Here is a 27,284-nt window from a genome sequence, read left to right on the forward strand (position 1 = left end):
AAGGACATAATTATAATAACCTTTATTCCTTTCAACATCCTGGCCTGGCAATATAGGCACTTCTAAAGATGCAAACAGTTAAACAGGCAAACCAATTTGCTTTAACTGCTACATATGGTAGTACATTCCATATAGAAGATCCATTTTGGATATGTAAAACAAAAAAAATGCAGCATTTACATCCTAAAGATTGCCTGTATGATTTTGGCATATATGCCACTTTTGCTTTGGAAAAAAGAATCAAGAATACAAAATATTGAGGCATGTAGAAAATACGTTAGAAACATAGAAAACGCACAGCACAATATGGCCCTTCGGCTCACAAAGCTGTAATCATTTATCATTTAATCATTTAACAGAAAGTATCTCTGTCTGAAGGTTTTCCATTCAGAAATAAATCATGTTTATAATTCACTCTGCTCTGTAATAACTATCATATATTTTATATTACAAAATACAGGCTTGTTTTAGTCCATTTTCTTGAAGCTGGTGCCCATGATGACTTGTGATTAGAATTCAGAACAAAAATGTTAAGTTATACAAATTAATGCATTACAAAAAGGCAATACTAATTTGCATTGAAAACAATGGCATCGTAATAAATGTACTCTTTGAGGAATTTTTTTGGTGAGGGTGGGAGGGAGAGAATGGGGGTGATGAAAAGAAAATTAGAAAATGAACTTGCTGTCAATGTTGCTTACCACTTTAGTGAATTTTGCAGTATTTTGGAGTAGATTTATTTTAATGCTGATCTTTTCTGAAGCACTACATGCATCTCCTTTCTCTTTAAGAGATTACATCTAACTCAAGTGGGCTGAAAATTATACAAATTTCTCAATTTCATTGTGATGATCTATTAACTAAGTCTTATTTAATTATCACTCCTGACTCTTGCTACATTACTATACATATTCATATTAAGAAGTACTTATATCATAATAGAAAGCAGTTTCTTCAATCACTGTTTAAAACTAGTTTTTAAACATTGAATTATTAACCATTTGGTTTTCAAAATACAGATGGCTGTCCAAGATATTTGTTTTCTATACTTTATTGCTCTGAGAAGATCCTGAAGAAGGTTCTCATATGATTGGATTGGATAGAACATTTGATTATTATAGAACTATTACAGTGAAGGAATAGCTATGCTAAAAAATTAGAATAGTGTGTGAATTACCTAGAAAGTTGGAGATCATGGTATTCTGACTAATTCCCCTCTTTTGTTCCCTGTTAATATCTATCACTCCAGTGAGACATCTTGGCAAGTCCTTTCATATTGGAAATTACATTAATGGAAGTTACTTGTGATTAAATGCTTGAAACAACTGTTGGAAAATTACATTACTCTTCAGCATGGTATTGGAAAAGCTACGTACTCTTTGCCCACTTACATCAGTTTGAGAATTAGTTTCCCCCAAGTTTTAGAATAAAAATTGGACAAAATAAATTGTTGTTTCTTTCTATGCAGCCCATGTCAAAATGTTATGAAAATGTGTGGGTTCAGTGAACAAATTGCATTAGATGATACCTTATGGTGGTGTGCAAAGTGGTCTGCCTAATGATGTAATAAAACACAACATTAATGAGAACATTCATCTTCCCCTTATGTTTGTAAATTGCAAGGTTGCAGGTACATCTTGCAGTTACATCAATTATAAACATTTAATTGTGATTGACTGAAGCAATCTAAATTCCACTTACCCCTTTAATTAGCAAAAAAACATGGAGAACTAGAACATTTTGAAAACAATAAAGTAAACTCCAACAAACATTTATAATATAAATATATCAGTTATTTTAATATAGGAAATATATTTGATTTATTCATATGTAAAATAATAACTTTTGTCAAACCTTTAATATTGGTTTACACACATATGGCACTGAGTTTGAAATTTTAGAATTTATTTGCATCAGTGATAATAATGTGATGGTCTTGAACAAATGCATCGGACTTGGCCCTGTTTTGGAATGAAGGTGAATGATTCTCACTTGCATTGGCTGAGTTTGGATACTTCATTGATGTCAATAGCTATCTGGGACCACCATTTATTTAAGACGCAGAAAATGCTGGAGATAACATGGCAAATCAAGTTGGAACGATGCAAAATAGAAACAAAGTATTCGTGTCAATTTAGCAACTTGCCATCTGAAGTGGATAACAGAACAAACAAGTATTATAGAGGTTGAGAGCTGGAGAGACTGGAGTAAAAGCAATGGGAATATCTGTGGTAGGACGAGAGCTCATGAATACCTATGAATGTGCCTGAAAAAGTGCAACTAGAGGGCAATGAATTGGGGTAGTGGCGGGGGGAGGTTGGAATACAAAATCTGAGAGAGAGAACACAACTTTTGCTGGAAATATGAAATAAAAGAGGATGCTTGAAATAGTCAGCAGATAGCATTATTGGAGGGATAAAACTGAGTTAAACTGGCATTTTCTGACAGAAAGGGGAAACATATCTTTTGAAACTGTTAAATGCAATATTGAAACACAGCAGCAGATGCTCGTAGCGTGAGAGTAAATGAAACTCCTTTCGGCTCGCAAAGCGCCCGGCGGTAACCACGGATCGCGCGTGCGCGAACGCACAAAGATGGCGGCACTGCGAGCTCGGCGGGTAGCTGGTGTTCCGCAGCCCGGTAAAGACGTTCAACAAGAAGGGCACGTCACACTCAAGGGCGCTGGGCTGCAGCCGGGAACCTTCTGGCTCACCAGGATAGTTCTGCTGCGTTCCATAGCTTTCATTTACTGTGAGTGAAATGACGGGGGAGGGCGGGGTGAATGAAAGAAATTAGGCAACGGGTGTAGGTAACCCACTCCACTCAATTCTCCTCACACAAGTTCTCCTACCCCCTTCATAGGGTCCTTCCTCCCTATTTCCCTTCAGAGAACCTACCCTCCCGTGCCCTGTAAGGGAGCGCACTCCCCCATACTCGCTCACAGAGGACCATCTCCCTCTTAAAGCAACAACTTCTCCAATGGCAACATTGCTATCCTCCCTCATAAGCAACCCCACACACTCACGTCAGCCTCTGTCACCTCAGAGATGTCTGCACAATCGCCATGAAACCAGCCTCTACCCGTCCTTCTCAACCCCGAACCCTTCCCTTTCCCTCACAACAAACCCTTCCCCTCCCTCCCAACCCCAAACCCTTCCCTCTCCCAACCCCTTCCCTCTCCCAACCCCTTCCCTCTCCCAACCCCTTCCCTCTCCCAACTCCAACCCCTTTCCATTTCCCTTTCCCCTTCCCCCTCAATCCCTTTCCCTTTCCCCCTGCAGCCCCGTCCCCTTCCCCCTGCAGCCCCGTCCCCTTCCCCCTGCAGCCCCGTCCCCTTTCCCCCTGCAGCCCCGTCCCCTTTCCCCCTGCAGCCCCGTCCCCTTTCCCCCTGCAGCCCCGTCCCCTTTCCCCCTGCAGCCCCGTCCCCTTTCCCCCTGCAGCCCCGTCCCCTTTCCCCCTGCAGCCCCGTCCCCTCCCCCTCCACGCCACCCCTCTCCTCCACGCCACCCTTCTCAACCCTTTTCCCATTCCCTCTCAATCCTAACTCTTCTCCCCTTCAACCCCTCTCCCTTTCCCCCTCAATCCCTCTCCCTTTCCCCCTCAACCCCTCTCCCTTTCCCCCTCAACCCCTCTCCCCCTCAACCCTAACCCCTTCTCCCTTAACCTATCCCATAAGTCCCCAACACCCCAGCCATCCCCTAACCCTCCCCATCCTCCCCAAACATCCTTCCCAACCACCCTCCCCTCCACACCTCCCCTCCCTACTTCCCCCAAGCTGCCAGCCCTCCCCCAGCCCAACCTCCCCTTCCCCCACCCAACCTCCCCTCCACCTCTCACCTAATGTGGGACCCCTTCTTCATATGTCATTCAGACACAATTTCCACCCCACAGTACACCCCTGAAGGAACTTCCCCATGTCAAGCAACCCCCTCCTCAAACCTGCACGTCACTCCCAGATTCTCCTCTCCTCTCATTGTCACTGATGCCACCCATTCCCCAGCCCACACATGACCTACATTGTAGTGGTCATGCACTTTAGTAGGAGGAATAAAGGCGCAGACTATTTTCTAAATGGGGTGCAAATTCAAATATCAGAGGTGCTTTTGAGTCCTTGTGCAGGATTCCTAAATGGAGGAAAATGGTAGCATTCATTTCAATAGGACTGGAATATAAAAGTAAGGGTGTAGTGCTGTGGCTTTATATTATTTTGGTCAAAATATTTTGTGGAGTAGATTTCCTACTGCTGTATCCAATTTCAAGATTTCCTGGTGGGCTGAGTTCAGGCCTTGAGTGTTTTCAAGAAGAATCCCTTCCTAAATTGTCCAGACTTGCACAGTCTTTTTGTGCTCTCCAAAGTTCACCTATTCACTGTGGTTGTGGGGTGTCATATACAGTATAATCCAGGAAGTGAATGAACTTTCTTCTTCTCTGCATAATGCTTAAACCCTGAGTGTTAATATTATTTGGAGACTTATATAGTCTCTCATATGGTGCAGGAATTACTTTCTGTGATCCAAGAAACCCAGTATTCTTTTCTTGGTCCACTCGTATACTTTCTTTGTCAGTTTGCCTTCCCATTTTAAGCGATTGGTTTATGTCAGATAATTTAAAGTTTCTATTTTTGGGCAGGTGGTTTATTTGCTTTAAGTTGTCAAAACCTATAGTGGAGACAAAGTGACATCTCTCCCCACCCAAATCTTGACTTTGTATTCTGGTCCAGCTGCACTCTGTGAGACTGCACAATTGCTTTCTGTGTATCTTACCTGCACGTTGCATGGCGCTGCATTTGTATTGTGCATATATGAACCAACATAAATGGTCATTTTCATCCAAACATCTTCAAATCACAAGCTTCTGCATTCAAACTTAGAGAACTTTGGTCTTTATTACAAAATCTGTCCAACTTTAATCATTAAGACTTAACATAAGAAATAAAATTGGAGGTACAAGTTGTTTAGCCATTCCACAAAATCTCCACTATGATATAGAAACATAGAAAACCTACAGCACAATACAGGCCCTTTGTCCCACAAAGCTGTGCTGAACATGTCCTTACCTTAGAAATTACCTAGGGTTACCCATGGCCCTCTATTTTTCTGAGCTCTATGTACCTGTCCAGGAGTCTCTTGAAAGACCCTATAGTATCCACCTCCACCACCGTCGCCAGCAGCCCATTCTACATACTCACCACTCTTTGCATAAAAAAAACTTACCCCTGACATCTCCTCTGTACATACTTCCAAGCACCTTAAAACTGCAAGCACCTTAAAACTGTGTCCTCTCATGCGAGCCATTTCAGCCCTGGGAAAAAGCCTCTGACTATCCCCACAATCAATGCCTCTCATCATCTTATACACCTCTATCAGGTCACCTCTCACTCCTCCATCGCTCCAAGGAGAAAAGGCTGAGTTCACTCAACCTATTCTCATAAGGCATGCTCCCCAATCCAGGCAACATCCTTGTAAATCTCCTCTGCACCCTTCCTATGGTGTCCATATCCTTCCTATAGTGATGCGACCAGAACTGAGCACAGTACTCCAAATGGGGTCTGACCAGAGTCCTATATAGCTGCAACATTACCTCTCGGCTCCTAAACTCAGTCTCACGATTGATGAAGGACAATGCACCGTATGCTTTCTTAACCACAGAGTCAATCTGCTCAGCAAATTTGAGTGTCCTATGGACTCGGACCCCAAGATTCCTTTGATCCTCTACACTACCAAGAGTCTTACCATTAATACTAAATTCTGCCATCATATTTGACCTATCAAAATGAACCACCTCACACTTTACTGGGTTGAACTCCATTTGCCACTTCTCAACCCAGTTTTGCATCCTATCAATGTCCCACTGTAACCTCTGACAGCCTTCCACACTATCCACAACACCCCTGACCTTTGTGTCATCAGCAAATTTACTAACCCATCCCTCCGCTTCTTCATCCAGGTCATTTATAAAAATCACGAAGAGTAAGGGTCCCTGAGGCACATCACTGGTGACCGAACTCCATGCAGAATATGACACGACTACAACCTCTCTTTGCCTTCTGTAGGCAAGCCAGTTCTGGATCCACAAAGAAATGACCCCTTGGATCCCATGCCTCCTTACTTTCTTAATAAGCCTTGCTTGGGGTACCTTGTCAAATGTCTTGCTGAAATCCATATACACCACATCTACTGCTCTACCTTCATCAATGTGTTTAGTCACATCCTCAAAAAATTCAATCAGGCTCGTAAGGCATGACCTGCCTTTCACAAAGCCATACTGACTATTCCTAATCATGTTATGCCTCTCCAAATATTCATAAATCCTGCCTCTCAGGATCTTCTCCATCAACTTACCAACCACTGAAGTAAGACTCACTGGTCTATAATTTCCTGGGATATCTCTACTCCCTTTCTTGAATAATAGAACAGCATCCACAACCCTCCAATTGTCTGGAACCTCTCCCATCCCCATTGGTGATGCAAAGATCATCACCAGAGGCTCAACAATCTCCTCCCTCGCCTACCACAGTAGCCTGGGGTACATCTTGTCCTGTCCCGGTGACTTTATCCAACTTGATACTTTCCAAAAGCTCCAGCACATCCTCTTTCTTAATATCTACATGCTCAAACTTTTCAGTCCGCTGTAAGTCAACCCCACAATCGCCAAGATCCTTTTTTGTAATGAATACTGAAGCAAAGTACTCATTAAGTACTCTGCTCTCTCTTCCGGTTCCAGACACACTTTTCCACTGTCACACTTGATTGGTATTATTCTGTTGCATCTTATCCTCTTGCTCTTCACATACTTGTAGAACGCCTTTGGGGTTTTCCTTAATCCTGTCCGCCAGGGCCTTCTCATCGCCCCTTCTGGCTCTCCTAATTTCTTTCTTAAGCTCCTTCCTTCTAGCCTTATAATCTTCTAGATCTCTATCATTGCTTGGTTTTTTAAACCTTTCGTAAGCTTTTCTTTTCTTCTTGACTAGATTTACAACAGCCTTTATACACCACAGTTCCTGAACCGTACATCCTTTTCCTATCTCACTGGAATGTACCTATGCAGAATTCCACACAAATATCCTCTGAACGTTTGCCGCATTTTTTCCATACATTTCCCTGAGAACATCTGTTCCCAATTTATGCTTCCAAGTTCCTGCCTGATAGCCTCATATTTCCCCTTACTCCAATTAAACACTTTCCTAACTTGTCTGTTCCTATCCCTCTCCAATGCTATGGTAAAGGAGATAGAATTGTGATCACTATCTCCAGAATGCTCTGCCACTGAGAGGTCTGACACCAGACCAGGTTCATTTCCCAATACTAGATCAAATACAGCCTCTCCTCTTGTAGGCTTATCTACATATTTTGTCAAGAAACCTTGAACACACCTAACAAACTCCACCCCATCTAAAACCCTCGCTCTAGGGACATGCCAGTCAATACTTTGGAAATTAAAATTTCTCACCACAACAACCCTGTTATTATTATATCTATGCAGAATCTGTCTCCCTATCTGCTCCTTGATGTCCCTGTTACTATTGGGTGGTATATGAAAAACACCCAGTAGAGTTATTGACCCCCTACTGTTCCTAACTTCCATCCACAGAGACTCCGTAGACAGTCCCTCCATGTCTTCCTTCTTTTCTGCAGCCGTGACACTATCTCAGATCAACAGTGCCACGCCCCCACCTCTTTTGCCTCCCTCCCTGTCCTTTGTGAAACATGTAAAGCCTGGCACTTGAAGTAACCATTCCTGCTCCTGAGCCATCCTAGTCTCTGTAATGGCCACAACATCATAGCTCCAAGTACTGATCCACGCTCTAAGCTCGTCCGCTTTTTTCATAATACTCCTTGCATTAAAGTTGATGCATCTCAAACCATCAGTCTGAGTGTTCCCTAAACTCTCCCCAATAGCCTCTGCAAACCTTCCCGCCAGGATATTGGTTCCCCTGGGATTCAAGTGCAACCCGTCCTTTTTGTACAGGTCAGGCCTGCCCCAGAAGAGGTCCCAATGATCCAGAAATCTGAATCCCTGCCCCCTGCTCCAAACCCTCAGCCATGCATTTATTCTCCACTTCACTCTATTCCTATACTCACTGTCACGCGGCACAGGCAGTACAGGTGGCCCCCGTTTTTCGAACGTTTGCTTTACGACAGCTCGCTGTTACAAAAGACCTACATTAGTACCTGTTTTTGCTAACCAAAGAGGATTTTCGCTTTTATGAAAAAAAGACGCCTGCTTTATACATGTGTTTACCCTGAAAAAGACTACAATGACCATGAAGCCTTGTGCGGGCAGTTGTTTGCGCACGTGTGTACATATGTATGCGTGTACATGCCGATTTTTTTTCTCCAAATCGATTTTGGCTCGCTGTCTTCCGGAGTTTGATAAGTGAAACTACACCTTATATACAATATTTCTACTTTATATAGGGTGTATATTTATCATATAATTCCTGCTTTTACTATATGTTTGAGTTATTTTTGGTTTTATGTGCTATTTGGTCTGATTTGGTAGGTTATTTTTTTGGGTCTGGGAACACTCAAAAATTTTTCTCATATAAATTAATGGTAAATGCTTCTTCACTTTGACATTTCGGCTTACAAATGGTTTCATAGGAACACTCTACCTTCGGATAGCGGGGGAAACCTGTAATCCCGAGATTACTACCTTTGAGGTCCTGCTTCTCAGCTTCTTTCCTAACTCCCTCTTTTTTCAGGACCTCCTCCCTTTTCCTACCTATGTCATTGGTACCAATATGTACCATGACCTCTGGCTGTTCTCCTTCCCACTGCAGGATATTGTGGACATGATCAGAAACATCCTGGACCCTGGCACCTGAGAGACAAACTACCATCCATGCTTCTTTCCTGCGTTCACAGAATCACCTGTCTGACCTTCTAACGATAGAGTCCCTATAGGGTCTCGCTGTTCTCACTGGCTGACGTCCGCACATTTGCCTAGTCATGCCCCGATCAAACTGCTGAAGAAATAACCATCTCCTTTTAAACTCTTCTCGCTGTTCTCACTGGCTGACGTCCACGCGCTTGTGCAGTCATGCCCTGAACAAACCGCTGGAGACATAACGTGATATTTTCCTGACATTTTATATTCTTTAATATCCAGAGAAAATATTCTGTTCTGAATGCAATTATTAAGTAAGCTTCCATAGAATTCCAAAGATTCACCACACAATGAAAATATTTCCTACTTTGATCTTACATGGGCAATCCCTTATTTTGAGACTATAACTCTTAGCTAAATCAGCACATCTAGTGTGTTAAACTAAGTTAAAGAAATATGAAATCCTAATTGTTGTCCCAGGAAAACAAAATCTAAGAATTCCAGGAATAGAACTTATTTGGTAAAAAATGCTCAATACTTAAATTATCTGCAGCCATGCATTGCCTGTGTTCTCTCTTGATGTTGCCCAAGTTGAGTTGAAAGCTCATGACAGACATGTAAAAATAATTGTATCTGGTTTGAATGTAGTTCTATTGTATGGACAGCATTGAAAACTCAAATGGTCTCAAAAGTCTTTCTTAATGGCTTAATTTCATTAAATTGGAGTGAAACATTATGCCAATTTAATATTTGAATATGAACATAAAGGGCATGGCGGCTGCTCAATATAATGCATTCCCTTGGGGAGTTCTGATTTCTTCCCATATCCCAAAGATAAATGGATTAGGAAATTAGTTGTCTATTGTAAAATTACCATTGGTGTGTAGTTGAGTGGTAGAATCTGGGAGCAGTTGTTGGGAATTTTAGTGTAGGATTAGTATGAAATGGGTGCTTCATGATTGAACATAGAATATTATAGCACATTATAGGCCCTTATTAAACTTTTAACCTACTCTAAGATCAATCTAACCCTTCCTATCAAAATCACTCTAATTTTTCTGTAATTCATGTGCTGATACAAGAGTCTCTAAAATGTTCCTAATGTATCTGCCACTACCACCACCCCGGCAATGCAACATAAAATACTGCCTCTCACACCCACCCCCCCCCCCCCCCATAATTTCCTCCTATCACCTTAAAATTTTGTTCCCTTGTATTAGCTATTTCCCTTCTGGGAAAAATTATCTGGCTATCCACTTAATGCCTCTTACCATCTTGTGCACCTCAATGAAGCCACCTGTCATCTGTCTTTGCTCCAGAGAGAAAAGCTCTAGCTCACTCAACATATATCCTCATAAAACATATGACCTAATCCAGGCAGCATTCTGGTAAATCTCTGTACCTTCTCTAAAGCTTCGACATCTTTCCTATGATGGTGTGTTGAGAACAGAATGCAAAACTCCAAGTGTGGTCAAACCAGGGTTTCATAGAGTTGCAACATTATCTCATGGCTCTTGAGCTCAATTCCCCTGACTAAGGAAGGCTAACACACCATTCGCCTTCTTATCAACCCTATCAACCAGCGTGACAACTTTGAGGGATATCCAGATGTGAATGCCAAGATCTATCTGTTCCACCATACTGTTACGAATCCTGCCATTAACCTTGTATTCTACCTTCAAATTTGACCTTCCAAAGTCAACTACTTCACGGTTTTCCAGGTTGAATTCCATCTGCTACTTCTTAGCCCAGCTCTGCATCCTGCCAATGTCCCATTGTAGCCCATGACAACCTTCTACACTATCCACAATTCCACCAACCTATGTGTCAGTTGCAAACTTATTACTCTGTTACTTCCTCATCTAAGTCATTATAAAAATCACATAGAGCAGAGGTCTCAGAACAGTTGCCACTGATTTCCAGGCAAAATACATGCCATCTACAACAACTCTCTGCCTTCTGTTGGCAAGCCAATTCCACATAGCCAAGGTTCCTGGATCTCATACCTGTTGATTTTCTGAATGAGCCAATCATGGGGAACCTTATCAAAAATGCCTTACTGAACTCCATGTGCATCACATCCACTGCTTTACCTTCATCAATCTGCTTTATCACATCCTCAAAGAATTGAATCAGGCTCGTGAGGCATAACCTGCCCCTCACAAAGCTGTGCTGACTATTTTTAATCAGGCTATGCTTCGCCAAATGTTTGTAAATCCTGTCTCAGAGAATCTTCTCCAATAATCTGCCCACCACTGAAGTAATTCCCAAGGTTATCTCTACTCCCTTTCTTGAAAAAAGGAATAACATTTGCCACCCTCCAATCATCTGGTACTAATCCTGTGGCCAGCAAGGATTCAAAGATGATTGCCAAAGGTGCAACAGTCTTTTCCCTTGCTTCCTGCAGTATTGGTATATTTTGACAGGCTCTGGTGACTTATCTAGCCTAATGTTTTTCAGATATTCCAACACATTCTCTTTCCTAATGTTGATATGTTCCAGCATATCAGCCTGGTTTATGCTTCCTCACATCTGACAAAGTACCACTTGCTGTGAATACTGAAGCAAAGTATTCATTAAGGACCTTCTCTACCTCCTCTGACTCTTGGCACATATCTTCTTTGATCCCTGATCAATCCTACCTGCACTCTAATCATCTTTCTGTTCTTCACATACCTGTTGGACACCTTGAGGTTTTCATTAATGCTACTTGCTAAGACCTTCTCATGCTTCCTTTCAGCTCTCCTAAGTCTGGTTGTCTTGTAGCCCTCAAGAACCCTGTGTAATCCTTGCTTCCTAAACCTGAAGTAATCCTTTTTCTTCCTCTTGACCAGATAATCCACTTCTCTTGTCAACTACGTTCTCTTGTCCTGTTCCTTCACCCTATCATCCTTACCCTGCCTCAGTGGGACAAACCTGTCCAGAACCCCATGCAAGTGCTCCCTGAGCAACCCCCACATTTTTGTTGTGCATTTCTCTGAGTACATCATTCCCAATTTATGCTTCCAAGTTCCTGCTTAATAGGATCATAATGCCTGTCTCATTTCTTGAGTACTTTTCTAGTCTTTATAATGCTCAAATGCCACTTTTGATTTTAGCCATCCTCGCTTCCTTTTTTCTTCTCACCACCTTTCTTGAGATCCAAGTATTCCTGACTTTGCCATCTTAACCTTACTTTGTACTGGAACATATCTGTTCTATACTCGGTGTAGTTGGTCTTTAAACATGCCAGGGCTGTGAACTTGTTTAAAAAACAGCTGTACCCAGTGTTTCACCCTAGTTCCTGCCTAATACCCTCATAGTTTGCCCTGTCCCAGTACAAGACTCTCCCCAAGGTCCAAGATGTTTTCACTACTCCCTATTTCCCCACAGTATTCACCTTTTTAAAGTAGGTTGTTAATTGCTGAGATTTCCACACTGATCCCTAGCTATACCTTGTCAACTTGTTAATAACATGCTTAATTCTTATGCTTTATTTTCTGTCTTTTACAAAATCCTCTATGTATGGTATTGATTTACCTTTGACCTCTCAAGAATGTGAGGAGCAGAAGTAGGAAAAGTCCATTTCCCTAATCCAATGCTATTGAGCTGCTTCAACGACTTTCAGTGAGTTGCACTCACATCTGCTGTGATAAAGTGCTTTGAGAGATTGATCATGGCCAGAATCAACTCCTGCCTAAGGAAGGACCTGGACCTGCTGGAATGTGCCTATCCTCATAGCAGGTCCACAGCATAAAGACACACACTCAACATTTTAGAACAGCTCCTTCCTCACTACCATCAGATTTCTGAATGGTCAATGAATCCACATATATTACTTCATTTTTTTCCCCTTTTTGCTCTGTTTTTGCACTGCTTATTTAACTTATATGTATACATATTTCTTCTTGTAATTTATAGTTTTTTTTATTATGTATTGCTGTGTATTGCAGTGTATAAATTTCACAACATATGCCAGTGATATTAAACTTGATTCTGATTCCAATTCCTGAAGCCTGCTGTGCATTGAATAGAAAATGGCTGTTGTGATCCTTGTTTCAGTTCTACTTTTCAGCCTGCATCTGTTCCCTTGGCTCCTCAAATATCTATGTTTCACCATAGAATCATTGAATATATTCAATCTCTACATCTTTTTCAAATATAGAATTCAAAATTCTTAATCCTTTGAGAAAAGAAGGTCCTCCGGTTCCATCTTACATGGCATATCTTTATTCTAAAATAATGCTTCTGAGTTCTGGATTGTTCTGAGGAGAAACATTCTCTCAGCATTTATATTGTCAATCGTTTTCAGAATTTGTATTGATAAACTTACCACTCATTCTTCTAAACATTGCTTACTGTAAAAACTCACAGGTATCATCTTATGCTGTAATATTTATGTGACATTTTATTGAATGCTTTTTGGAAAATCCAAATCAAAGGAAAATTTATTATCAAAGTTGGAAATGTTACCATATTCTACATTGAGATTAATTTCCTTGAAAATAAAGAAATACAGCAGAATTTACTAAAAAAGCTATGCATAAAGATTGACAAAAAACAAATGTGCAAAAGAAGACAAATTGTGCAACAAAAAAAAAGAACGTGAGTTGTTAAGAGTCCTTAAACATGCGTCTGTAATTTGGAGAATCAGTTAAGAGTTGTGGTGAGTTCTGGTGACCACACAGGTCCTGGAGCCCACTGGTTATAGACTGTTAACTGTTCCAGAACTTGGTGTTGTGGGGCCTTGTATACCCTTTGCCTGATGGTGGTGGTAACAAGAGATCATGGCTTCCATAGTGGGGGTCCTTGATTATGGATGCTGATTCTTATGGCAGTACTCAATAATAGAGAGGGCTGGGCCATATCCATCACTTTCTGGAGATTTTTTCATTCCTGAGCATTAGTGTTTTCATACCAGGCCATTTTGCAACCATTTGGGATACTGTTCACTGTTCATCTATAGAAGTTCGTCAGAATGTTTGGTAGTGTGCCAAATCTACCGAAACTTCTAAGAAAATAGAGATGCTGCTGTGTCTTCTTTGTTATGGCATTTATCTGCTGGTCCCAGGACAGATCCTCTGATCTGATAACACCAAATAATCTAAAGTTACTGACCCTCTCCACCTCTGATACTCTCATGAAAACTGGATTATGGACTTCCAGCTTCTTTCTCCTGTAGTTGTTCTACAGTTACTGTTTCTGTTAACCACCCTGCTGGTTACATTTTCCAGGAATTCGAATGTTTGCTCATCATCATTTCCCTGCTATAAAACAATGTTTTCTCATCATCATTTCCCTTTTATAAAACCATGTTTACTCTAATATTGTACTTTTGAGGTGCTCTTTATCACTTTATTAATAATGGTTTCCAGCATGTACTCCAACCACAGATATTGGGGTAACTGGCCCATAGTTCCCTTTTTCCTCTTTGACTAGCATTATCACATTTACTGATTTGTAATCTGAAGGACCGTAATAGAATCTCGGTAATTTTAGAAGAAAACATTCAATGCATCCTTTATCTCTAGTGATCTCCTTTTAAACCTTCGGACATATAGGTCAGCTTCAGAGGATTTGCCAGAGGTAGTTGAATTCATTTGGCAAGTATTTTTCTTCAGTGATATTATTTTAAGTCCTCACCTTCTCGGGCCCCTTTGTTACCTACTGTTTTGAGTATGCTGTTAGTGTCTTCTATTTTTAAGGCAGATACAAAATATGCTACTTCCATATTCTGCATTATTACTCAACTTCTAGCAGTTTAGCAGGCACCATTGCTGACTTTTTTAAACCAATTTCTCATATTTTTGGAACCCTTACAATCAATTTTTCTTTACATGTCTTCTCACTTCATTCTTGCATTCTATTTTCACTGCCCCAACCACTTTTAATTATCAATTGTTGGATTTTAAAATTCACCTATCTTCAGGCCTACTCTAATTATTTGCAAATCATTACATCTTGTTTTCAATATATTGGGATCCTTACCCATGAATAGTTCACATTCCTAGTTGTACATTTATTTCTCAGTGGAATGCATATTCTTTGAGAAGTCAAGAAACATTTCTTCCGAGTGAATGTCATTACTGTTATACCTTTTAATCTAATTTCCCAATCTGCTGCTTTAGCTAGCTTCCTCTTTAAACTCATGTGATTATTTTCATTGAGTTTAAGACTATTGCTACTCACAAAGTGAAAGAGGAATTCATTTATGATCACTCTTCACCTGTAAGATAGTTAATTAATTACAATACTATTGTTAATCCCTATTGTTTCTTGATTAATTGTCCCAACAATATAGCATTGCAATGAGGGTGTGGACTGCTCCCACCAGCATTTTCTTCTTCTCCATACTGACTTTTGTCCCTTGACTCTTTGAACCAAAGTTTTTCTCTCTAATAATGTATTATTTTATCATCATTAACTCTTTCATCACCTTCCAACCTTCTTTTCCATCTGTCCTTCTTCTTGAAATGTCAAATAACCTGGAATTTCAGTGTCTAGCTTTGGTCAGTTTACACCCATTTCCTTGTAATGACTATTTGCTCAAATTTCTTTCTGTCATCCATCTCGTTCCAAATACTTTCTGCATTCAGATAAACAATGTTTAATTTTGACTTTTTTAACCATTTCCTCTTACTTTGCCTAGTATTTGCTGCTACACTATTACTGTGTGTAGTAGCATCTATGAAAAAGAGTAAACAGTTGATATTTCCAACCAAGACCCTTCATCAGGACTGGAGAAAAAAGATGAGAAGTCAGAGTAAGAAGGTAGAGGAGGAAAGGAAGAAATACAAAGTAGTAGATGATTGTTGAAACTGGGGGAGGGGGAGGGGTGAAATGAAGAACTGTGAGGTCGATTGGTGAAAGAGATAAAAGGCTGGAGAAGGGGAATCTGATAGAAGAGGGCAGAAGGCTATGGAAGAAATGAAGGGAGAGGAGCACCAGAGGGAGGTGATAGGCGGGTAAGGAAATAAGATGAGAGAAGGGAATGAGGAATGGTGAAGAAGAGTGGGAGGGGCATTACCGGAGGTTCGAGAAATCAATGTTCATGCCATCAGGTTGGAGGCTACCAGAAGGAATACAAGTTGTTGCTCCTCGAACCTGAGTGTCACCTTATCATGGCAGTGGAGGAAGCCATGGACTGGCATGTCGGAATGAGAATGGGAAGTAGAATTAAAATGGGTGGCCACTGGGAGATCCCACGTTTTCTGATGGACAGTGTTTGGCAAAGTGGTCTCCCAATCTAGGTCGGGTCTTAATGATATCTAGGAGGCCACACTGGGAGCACCGGATACAGTAGATGTCCCCAATAAACTTGCAGGTGAAGTGTTGCCTCACCTGGAAGGACTGTTTGGGGCCCTGAATGGCAGTGAGGGAGGGGGTGTATGGGCAAATAACAGTTGTTCCACTTGCAAGGATAAGTGCCAAGAGGCAGATCAGTGGGGAGGGACAAATGGACATGGCAGTCGCCTAGGGAGCGATGTGTGCGGATATCAGAGAGTTGGGGGACGGGTTTGAAGGAAAGATGTGCTTGGTTGTGGGATCTCATTGGAGATTACTTTGTGTACTCTGTCTCCTCTTTTTACAGTCTGCTTAAAAGCACACATATTGTTACACTACATTTCAGTCTCAGCCTGAAACATCAGTTGTTTATTCATTTCCATAGATGCAACCTGACCTGCTGAGTTCTTCCATCGTTTTGTGTGCATTGCTTTGGATCTCCAGCACTTGTAGAATTTCTCATGTTTATCATTTCCTAGTGGGTATTTTGGGCATCCACAATTGTGAAAGGTGCCTTATAATCACCTGTCTGGAGTGTGTTTTTAATATGTTAGGGAAAGTTCAGGCATTCTCTTTCCTGTGCAGCAGTTGATAGGTGACTTTTAACAGAATGTTAAAGAAGCAAATCTCGTTGGAAATCCGAAGTACAGTAGGGGCATTCAGAAGATCACGGGGCATCACACTGATATTTTGAATTGCGAATCCTTCCTAATTTTGAGGATATGTTCAATTTCTCTACCATCGACATTCTTGCGACAGATGGTGCCTGACCTGCTGAGTGTCTCAGACTTTTACTTTTCCTGACTGGCTGAGACTGGTTCGTTTTGGGTTTCAGGAAGTGGAAGCTAAATATTTACCCGTGGGGAGGAAGACTAGAAAATGTGATGAGGAATTTGCAGGATTCCACAGTAAACTGGTCAAGAGTGATTTTGACTGTGTCTTGGGAAAAGGCTATGGGAGCTTAATGCGTGTTTTGCAATAATGTGAACTAACTTCACCTCATAAACAATGGACAGTGTGCAGAAATTGTCTTTAGACTTTATAACTTAGTCATATTTTACTGCAGACACCTTCTTGAATGAACCAGATGAAACTGAGTTTTTACTCTACTGGGAAAAAGGTTTTCCCATGAGCTCTTTATTAATATGAGTAACTGTAATGTTCTACTTTTACTTGAAAACAAATCCTTAAAATAGTCTTGGTATCTTGTCACACTGTGAAGCTCAAAGGTGTGACAGTTGTGAGCTCCACTTTCCAGAGAGGACTCCTGGTTATCGTTAATGCCCAGATGAGAAAATTTTTAAAAAGCAAAAGATGAATTCTCACAAGTCATTAAGATTGACTTTGATGTAGTTAATCCAAGATTTTTATACAAATTGAAAATAAAGGTCATAGTTTTTTCTGGTAATTGGGCCATCACTTAATTGGGGCTCTCACTTATTTGGAACATCTCTTAAAGAACAAAAACTAATCAAGAATATACGCAGGGTTCCCTTAATTTATTTGTAACACTATGCTGCTCAATTGGGGCAGGAGACTTTTACTGAACAGTTTTTAACTAGCACCAGAGATGTGTAGCCATTAGATACTAGACTGTGCTTAGAGTGAACTGTTTTTAAATAGAGTCAGTTGCGTGTGCTTCTGTTTAAAAAGCAGTGATTTTTGTCACTGATAGTTGGTGAGAATTAAACGGTAAGATGATTCAAAACTGTTTTGCTCACAGCGATTTCAAGCATCCAGGCTTGGAGATGCTAGAAACAGCTGGGAGTGAAAATGCAACAACATCACTACTTCAGCAAGTTAGGAACTTCGAAAAATTTAAAGGTATCAGCAATCGTCTTGAATGCTACAATAAAAATGAAGATTTGGAGGATGCAATCGTCAAAAACTGTATGAAGGCAGTCCATATCTACACGAGGTGTATGTGCTGCTTTTGTTCATTGATAGTCAATCCAAAGAACAGGGCGGTGTACAGTCAGCTCTCACCTGCAGCTCCAGTGAGCTGTTTACATGTGACTGTGGGTATACCCCAGTATAGCACTTCGACAGGTGGGTTAAATCAGGGGAGGGTAACCAGTGGACCTTGTTCCACTATGAGGGGCATGCATGTCCTAGCATGCACAGTCAACTCTGGCAGACTGGGTGGATAAGATCTACGGAGATCCAATGGCCAGGAAGGCGGTTCTGCAATGCTATGTGGAGAACGAAGGGCATGGTGAGGCACAGCAGAAGCAATGGTCAAAAAGTAAGCTTAATGGGGCCAAAAAGTACTGGTTGGTCCCAGTGTTTCACAATTAATCGGAATCCACCATAGAATGAAATTGAGAAAAGCAGTTTGATTCAACATTTGTAAAATTTTAATTCATCTCTTTAGCTTTGCATTTCATGTGGTGGTGAAGTTGGATAACTCTCGACTTCTCACCATTGTCCTTTGGCACTTGTTGCTGAGAAGAGGTGGTTGACATCCATCTGTCTTGAAGGACAATGGGTGATGATCATTATGATCACAAGTCTGGGTGGAAGGTATAGAGATCCTGAGATGTTCAGTCATAAAGATCCCCTTCTCGGCCTCACCAGTGTAGTCCTAAGGAAAGCTTATGCAGCAATATGTTTGGCATCGGCTTGGCTGCAGGAGCTGCTGTAAGGATGTTCAATCACATCCAACTGCCTTCGGGGTTCCACTCGAAATTTGCTGTCTGGGTTTACTTTTGTAGCCTTCATCTCTCCCGAGGCTGCCCATAAGGCAGTGGGGCTATTTACCCATAGCTGGGGATCTGGTTCTTGAGCACCACGGCATGTCCACACTGGTGGTCCTTGTGTGCTACGTGTGCAGGGGCCAGATCTCCTCTTCATCCTCTGTAGTTCAGCCTGAGTCTGAAAGGAGTTTAGTTTCTGTGTGTTGCCCACGAGGAGGCACTGCGTGAGGCTATGTACTGGCAGGGGAAGACCTACACATTCAGCTCTACTTTTCACAAGACTGCTAACCAGCAGGGGAAGCTAAAAGGGGAGCGACAAGCACTGTCCACTACACTACCACACTAGATGCATCACAACAACCATTTTGCTGAGAAGTGCTGGAGATGTTTAGACTTTAAGGGTATGTGGACAGTGCAGGAAATGGTGCTGAGGTAAAGGATTAGTCAATATTTTTTGATATTCAGAGTATGTGTAAGGGGCATATTTCTGGTTCTGCAGATTGCAAAGGTGCAGGTGCTGGAAAACTGAAAATGCTGGGAACACAAAGCGAGTCACGCAGCATCTGGTTAAAGATTCTGATCAAGGACTCTTATGACAAAGGGGCAGTTCTGAAGAAGGGTCTTTGACCGGATAGTTTAAAACTATTTCTAAGACACTTCATCAGAACTATCTCTTTGTAAGAAGTCTTTGACCTGAAATATAAACCATTTTCACCTCTTCACAGATATGGCCCAACCTGCTGAGTGATTCCAGCATTTTATTTTATACTTTAAAAAAAAATCATGTTCCAAGGAAAAGGAGATTTAATTTCAGCAGGTGTTAGCTTAAAGGACTTTGATGATACATCCTTTGGTTATGGGAGCTGTCATGTAAATGCAAGCCTTTCCTTATGTCAACCATTTGTTTCAAAATGCATTGTTAGCATGCCTATATAAAAACTTGCATGTTAATTTTCAACATTAGGGAATTTCAGTAAATCCATACAAATCTTCTGTACAAGATATGAAGTAATTGAGCTTTATACATTATGCTTTGACAGATTAACAATAAGAAACTCATTCATTCAAAGATTCAAGGTGCATGTATTATCAAATTATGTATGTAGTATAGCTGGCTGGTTGCGTAGTGGCATCTGCACCGGATTTCGAGCTGAGTGGTCTTGACCTCGTAAAAAAGCAGACAAATGCTAAAGAAGTGGCAAGGGTGACACTCAAAGCTCCACAAGGTGTGGAAAAGAACAACAATGTGTGCAGCATACAATCCTGAAATTCATCTTCCCCACAGACAGCCTTGAAACAAAGAACCATGGAACCAACCCATTCAAAGAAAACCATCAATCACCCATTCCCTCACAGGCAAAAAAATTGCACAAACTGCAACAAAAGTGAGCAAAAACACAAAATATAAAACACAATATCAAAAATCGTGTTTCTGTTCAGCTCAGTGTTCATTATCTGTAGGTTGCCCTAACTCAAAAATTGCCCAACAGTAGCAGCAAAAAAATGAGAGACCAGAACTAGTACACACCATATACCTGATTTAGTCAAAATCTACAAACCGCAGCAATTAAACCTTGCTCTGGCACTATTCTCTGACAGCATCCAGGGAGAGAGAGATCACTCGAGTACAAGGATGTTCCTCAAGAGAAGCAAGTGAGAAGGAGCGAGACCGCCACACACAGACACCCTCCTCCGCCAGCATATGGCAATATGTCACTCTTTTGCAATATGTGTTATACACTGTAAATGCTGTATGAGCTAATTAACCATTAACACTTGTATGAATTTAGTTTTGCAGCAGCGAGAACTGTAATGTCATGAATATTAATGACTTGTTAATCTCCTTAAATAGAGCTTGTATGTGGCAAAATTGTATGAAGATAGTGAATATTAATAGCATTTCAAGGCTTCATTTCAGAGGCATTTATAATATTTAAAATATTAATTACCAATATTCAATATGTAAGTTTTTAGCAGCAGTATAATTACTGTCCAAAAAATTCCAAATGCGCCTCCCAAACCTGTGAGCTTTACCCCCATGAAGGACAGGAGCAGGGGCTGCAGCACAACCCCTTGCAGAACATTTTCCAAGTTGCCTCCCACTTTGAACTGAAAGCATTCTTCATTTCCGGATCTAGATCTTAAATCTTCCCTTTTTTAGCACAGTGAGAATACCTTCAGCAGGTGGACTAGTGTTTTAAGAAGGTTGTTCACTACTATCCCCTCAAGGACTATTGGGGATGGACGATAAATGCTGGTCTTGAAAGCAGCGTCCAGATGCCAAAAATGAATATCGGAAAGCTTGTTAGGCCAGAACTACCTTAACATTTGCTGGTAGACCATGCCTTTCCTTCTCTGCTGGCATGGTTGCACCTTTTAATATTGACACTTGAGATCAAAAGCATGCTTATGTATTTAGCTGTATTTAAAGCACAAGAGACCTTTGGGTTTGGTGGTGGGGTGTGGTTTATACATATTTATCAAATGCCTCTGTTGTGCCTTTAAACTGGTTTATATTGATTCTTTTTCCTTCCAGAATGTTTAATGCTTGTCTTCATTTCTTTGATTTGTTGCTCCATTTACACTTGCGTTTGCTGATGCAATTTATCTTTGTCTCAGGCAATGCTGTAATTCAAAAAAAACTTACTCTTATTGCTCTTGTCCCTTTCAGTTCCAATAACCTCTTACAGTAATACATGCCTTTTGGAATCCCCGTTTTCTCTATTTCACACTTTCTTGTGCATCATCAAATGTTATTACTTCATCTTGGATGAACCTTTATTTAGCTGCTTGACCTAAACTTTGGAATTCTCACATCACAACCTCCTCTTCATGCAAACATCTCCATTTTCATCTTTAGGGGTCTCATTAAAACCTACCTCTGTAATTAATTTTTTGTACAGCTGCCCTAAATTCATCTTCTGTGGTTCGGAGTAAAGATTTTTGTAGTGTATTTAATATTTCAGTAATATTGTAAATATATTGTTTGATTAAGTTAATAACTTATCTCCTTCTACCTTAGGCCACAAACTTATCAATCATCCCGATGAGTTATTAACTTCAAACTTTCTGCATAATCACTCAGAGTTGAACTGCATGTACATGTAACGAGAGCTGTATAACTCATCTCCTTCTACTTTAGGCCACAAACTTATCAATGACCCCTGCTGTGGACACTTTTGGAGGTCCAAGATCTGTATGCTCCATGTCCGCCTGACTAAGTGTGTAAATGTAGGAGGGGACTATGTTAGAAAACAAATGTGCTAGGTTTTCTAAAATTGACTCCTTCTACCTTAGGCCACGAACTTAACAATCACCCCTCGTATATAAAGGTACGTTAATGGTATCAGTCATTATGCCACCATGTCAGTTGTGAGTGCTTCACTAAAGAAAAGGAAGGTAAAACTAAGTAGACCCATTTATCAGCTCCTGTGTTCTACTTTTGAACAGTTTTTGGAGTCACAAAATATACCAATTTTGGATCTGCTGGTGATTGAAGTTGTTTTCAAGATATTCATCACGTCATTATTTTGTTTGCATCCAGGTATTCACACTCAGTGCCATGGGCTGACAAAAGAATACCGGTAATTTTAATTTCTCTCTTGAGAAGCACAAGCTCATTTTTTCCCCCAGATGCTATGGCATATTTCTTTCTGCCCACTTTCAAGTACCATGTACCATAAACATAAATAAAACAATGTTGCTTGTTCAATTTCAAGTCCAATGATGACATAGAAATATAGAAAACCTACAGCACAATACAGGCCTTTTGGCCCACAATGCTGTGCTGAACATGTACTTACTTTAGAAATTACCTAGGATTACCTATAGCTCTCTAATTTTCTGAGCTCCGTGTATCTATCCAGGAGTCTCTTAAAAGACCCTATTGTATCCACCTCCACCACCGTCGCCGGCAGCCCATTCCGCACACTCACCACTTTCTGCGTTTAAAAAAAACTTACTCCTGACATCTCCTCTGTACCTACTTCCAGTCACCTATCAGGCCATCTCTCATCCTCTGCTGCTCCAAGGAGAAAAGACCAATTTCACTCAATCTATTTTCATAAAGCATGCTCCCCAATCCAGGCAACATCCTTGTAAATCAACATGCACGACACGCTGGAGGAACTCAGCAGGTCAGGCAGCATCCGTGGAAATGAACAGTCAACGTTTCGGGCCGAGACCCTTCGTCAGGATGCTGCCCAACCTGCTGAGTTCCTCCAGCATGTTGCTTTGACCCCAGCATCTGCAGAGTACTTTGTGTTATCCTTGTAAATCTCCTCTGCACCCTTCCTATAGTTTCCACATCGTCCCTGTAGTGAGGTGACCTGAACTGAGCACAGTACTCCAAGTGGGGTCTGACCAGGGTCCTATATAGTTGTGACATTACCTCTCGGCTCTTAAACTCGATCTCATGGTTGATAAAGGCCAATGCACTGTATGCCTTCTTAACCACAGAGTCAACCTGCACAGCAGCTTTGAGTATCCTGCGAGTGACATCTTGCCTTGTTTTCATTATCCTGTCTGATTCTCCACTCTGTCAGTATGTGAATATCAGAGGCTCCTGTTTTACCTGCTTGCATCCCTAACTCAATGAATTTCAAGATTGACAGGATGTAGATCCTCACCTGCCTATCACTGCCCACTGGGTCCCCTCCTCCTTCACTTTCTCCCATGGTCCACTCCCTTATCAGATTCCTTCTTCTCCAGCCTTTTACCTTTCCCACCCACTTGGCTTCACCTATCACCTTCCAGCTATCCTCCTTCCCCTTTCCCCAACTTTTTATTCTGTGCCTTCTCCCTGCCTTCTCAGTCCTGGTGAAGGGTATTGGATCAAAACTTCGACTGTTCATTCATTTCCATAGATGCAGCCTGACCTGCTGAGTTCCTCCAGCATTTTGTGTGTGTTGCTATTGATCTCTTATGACTTTATAGCTGCTTCTGACCGGAAGTTTTCAGTCCAGAACTTTGTCTTAAGAGTTCCTTTTCTACCTGCCCCCACAATGTTCTCCCCCTTTTCTCTTTACTGCTCTTAAACACTGGTCTTTTCCTTTTGGTTTCTTGCTCTCTATAGTTTTTTAAAAATTGCTCTTAAACTGAACTCGGACATTTTATTCAATTTGTTGCCAATTTCTTACTTGCTCACATCTTCATGTGATCCACTTCTAGCTCATCTCTCCCCATTCTTGACCTCGTAATTTTAATTTGACAAGCTGGGCAAGTGACTAGTATTTTCTGAAAGCCTGAAACCCTCAGTTACTTGGAACACACTTTACATCTTACTTCTTCAAAGGATCCCATTCTTTTGTCCTGGTTTGTATCTCTCTTCAAAGTTCAAAGTAATTTTACTAGCAATGTATGTATATGTCATGATATACCACTTTGAGATTCATTTCTGCATCTTCTCTTCTGTGTCTGTTCCCAATTGCTTTCCCTCCTAATGATTATGTATTTGTTATTTACCACTCTTTATCACTTTGGACTTTCACCTCTTTTCTCAGTTTCTCCTTTTCTATCCTTTTCCAGGTTTTCCCTTTATAGTACTCTTCTCCCTTTCTTTTACCTGTTCTACCTCTCAAACCTTTCCTCAGTTCTCATTAAAGGTCATCAACCTGAGACATGATCTCAATCCACTTAAACTGTATGACATCTGACTATTACCAGTATTTTCTGTTTTCTTAAATTAAAATTTTAAACTTTTGTGAAAAATAATGATTTTATAATTTAAATGGATTAAAATTATTTCATCAACTCAAAATGGATAATTTTAAGTTGCAGAATATCACTGTGCAGTGAAGGCTGATTGTTTTCCAGAGTGAAATTCTTCCATGCTTGTATAGTAGTCGTGACTCAATTTATGCAAATATTCTACTGAAAAGCAAGCAGAGCTTGAAGAGTTTTACACCTGGCATGCATTGAATGTTTTACAGAATATTTGTACTCTTTCTTTCTATCTTTTCATATGCTGTAATTGGAGGACTTGGAGACATTTAATTTCAAATTGTAGCCTTCTGTAACCTTGTACTCAGAGCCATTGCATAGATAAAACTTTAAACTATCAACTACACTGCTAAATCTGTATTTTATATCAATTGAAAGAACAATGGCAATACACATACTGCATACAGTACGTAATAAGCTAGTTTTACTACGTAATAAGCTAGTTTTACTACTGTACTTCTTAATGAAAGGTTCTGTCTGTTAAAAAGAACCTTTCAACCAATACAAAACAGGAGTTGTTTGCTGATCTTCTATGCAAGTTAATGGGTTCTATTTAATGACTGACACTTTGTGTAGGGTCAGTTACTGCAGATAAAAATCTTTATTCATGACTCCCTTTTGTGTCTCTCCCTTGTTAACAAAAGAGCCTGTAAAAAGGTTCTGAATAAAAGGAAAGCAAGCTTGTGGAAAGGTGAAAGAGGCAGCAGCAATTAATGAAACTGACTGCTCATATTGAGCCTTGCAGGACTTGAAAATACCTATAAACATGAACAGAGTAATTGTGAATCAAAAGATAATTATATAATTTGGTTTATAAAGGAATTTGAAACATTGAAGAGGAGAATTTATGAGAAAACAAACCTATTTCCCTATGGGTAAGAAAAGATTTATATAGAATGATATGACTAATAAGGTTATATTTCCTACTATATAGAATATATTTTAATACTCTCGATATGTGATTGTATTGCAAAATTTCTGATGTGTAGTAATAGAACGCGGGGGGTTAGTATTCATCAGTTATTTCAGGGATTTGTGTCCAATGTCTTTGGAAACTGAAGTTCAGGGTGGTTATTAAAATAGAAGTACAAAGCAATTCTTATTTATACCGAGTTTTGTTATTGAGTAATCTCATGAATGGAATTTGTCAGTATTTTTTAAAATTAATTTCATGAAATTATGGCAGAAAGGATGCAGCTTTGATCTTAGATATTTTTTCTCTCTTATATAAAATTCTTGTCTTTAAATTTTACAAAAAAACCCCTTTAAAATATATTGTATTTGCCCATCTTCTAAATTGTTTTGTAATTTTCTGTTTGGATTTCTTCAGGTTTCAGTTTTCCTAAACTGTTAAGCATTTTAGTATTTGCCACACTGACACCCTGACCTTGTCTTTCTCGAGCTTGTTGAAATATTACTTACCCCTGTTCTACTGTTACTTTGGTTTATCTTAATGGCAATCTCTAACCATGTTCTGTACCAACAAATCCTTATAAAGCCTATGGTGACTTTTCCAATCTTGCATGTTCACATCTGGACTTCCAGAGAATTGAAGCATTACCTGCTTGTATTTCTTTTCTGGTTACAATCCATAAATAATGTGATTCCAAATATACCAATGAGTAGATTTTGAAAAGGAGAGCGTAGTTACTTTTACATTGAAAACAAATAAAGCAGCCAGTTTGTGCACACAGGTCTCCTGGGTAGAAATAAGTAATTTTATTATTTTTCACTGTATTTTATTATACAGTGACCAATAATTAACTGGCACATCTTTGGAATGTGGGAAGAAACCCACACAGTCACAGAGCACCTTACAGGCAGCAGCAGGAATTGAACTCGCATCGCTGGTACTGTAAGGCATTGTGCTAACCACTATGCTACCACGCTGGCCCAAAGGAAAGAAGTCAGTGGTGCAGATTTTCAGCTCCTAAGAATAGCTACAGAGTATAAATGTTGAAGTAATGGGTCTGGAAAGTCATGGATAACTATAATGTTCATATAGATTGGATAAATTAACTTACAGGTGGTGGTGGTCTTGATGGGTTCATTGAATATGTTTGGGGTGCTTTCGTAGAACAATATATTTGGAATCAACCAGGAAACAGGTTATTTAAATTAGGGGTGATTATTTGATTGGGGAGTGGGAAACTTGAATCTGAAACAAATGTCCAAAATATACATAAAGTATTTGCGTAAGTCTAACGATAATGATTGATAAAGTGAATTAGGAAAATAGGTTTAAAGGTAAGAAGGTAGAACATTTCCTAGTTCTCAACACAATGTGGTCCATTGAGAAATAAATTCCATGCAAAAGATAATGCGTCCAGGGCAAATAAAGTAAGCGATGGTCAAAGTTGAGTTTATCATATGCGTGAATTCATGTATGCACACATGCAGTTAAAAAAAAACTTGCAGCAGCACAGACACATGGCATCGTATAAGTAGCATTTACAGAAACACATACATTAAACAATTTATATACAATTTTTACAAGAATGAAAGTAAGAACATAATATTGCGAAGATTATTGATGGGTCTGATTGGAAAATTATTTGAAACTCAGGAATAATTAATAAGAGGGAGGAAATAGATTGAAAGTAAATTAGAAAACTATAATAGCAGACAGTAAGATCTATAAGTACATAAAATATGGAAATTGTTGAGACATTGAGCAACTGCATTGAATAAGTTTTCAGATTAAAAGACATTCCACTAATAGTCGACAATGAAGGAAAAGTAATACTATACAAACTAACGGGGAGAAATTAAAAT

The 27,284-nt window shown here is 40.1% G+C and overlaps 1 protein-coding gene across 1 annotated transcript in view; it reads left to right on the forward strand.

The window, feature by feature from the left end:
- Nucleotides 1–2,588: 2,588 nt before the first annotated feature.
- The window catches only part of lmf1 (lipase maturation factor 1), a 711,060-nt gene continuing 686,364 nt past the window's right edge, over nt 2,589–27,284 (forward strand). Inside the window, exon 1 of the mRNA XM_073060944.1 lies at nt 2,589–2,751. Coding sequence (XP_072917045.1) covers nt 2,595–2,751 — 157 coding nt within the window. The 5' untranslated portion in view covers nt 2,589–2,594. The remainder of the gene's footprint in view (nt 2,752–27,284) is intronic.

Source organism: Hemitrygon akajei, chromosome 11 (assembly GCF_048418815.1).
Source record: "Hemitrygon akajei chromosome 11, sHemAka1.3, whole genome shotgun sequence".
NCBI classification, from domain to species: Eukaryota; Metazoa; Chordata; class Chondrichthyes; order Myliobatiformes; family Dasyatidae; genus Hemitrygon; species Hemitrygon akajei.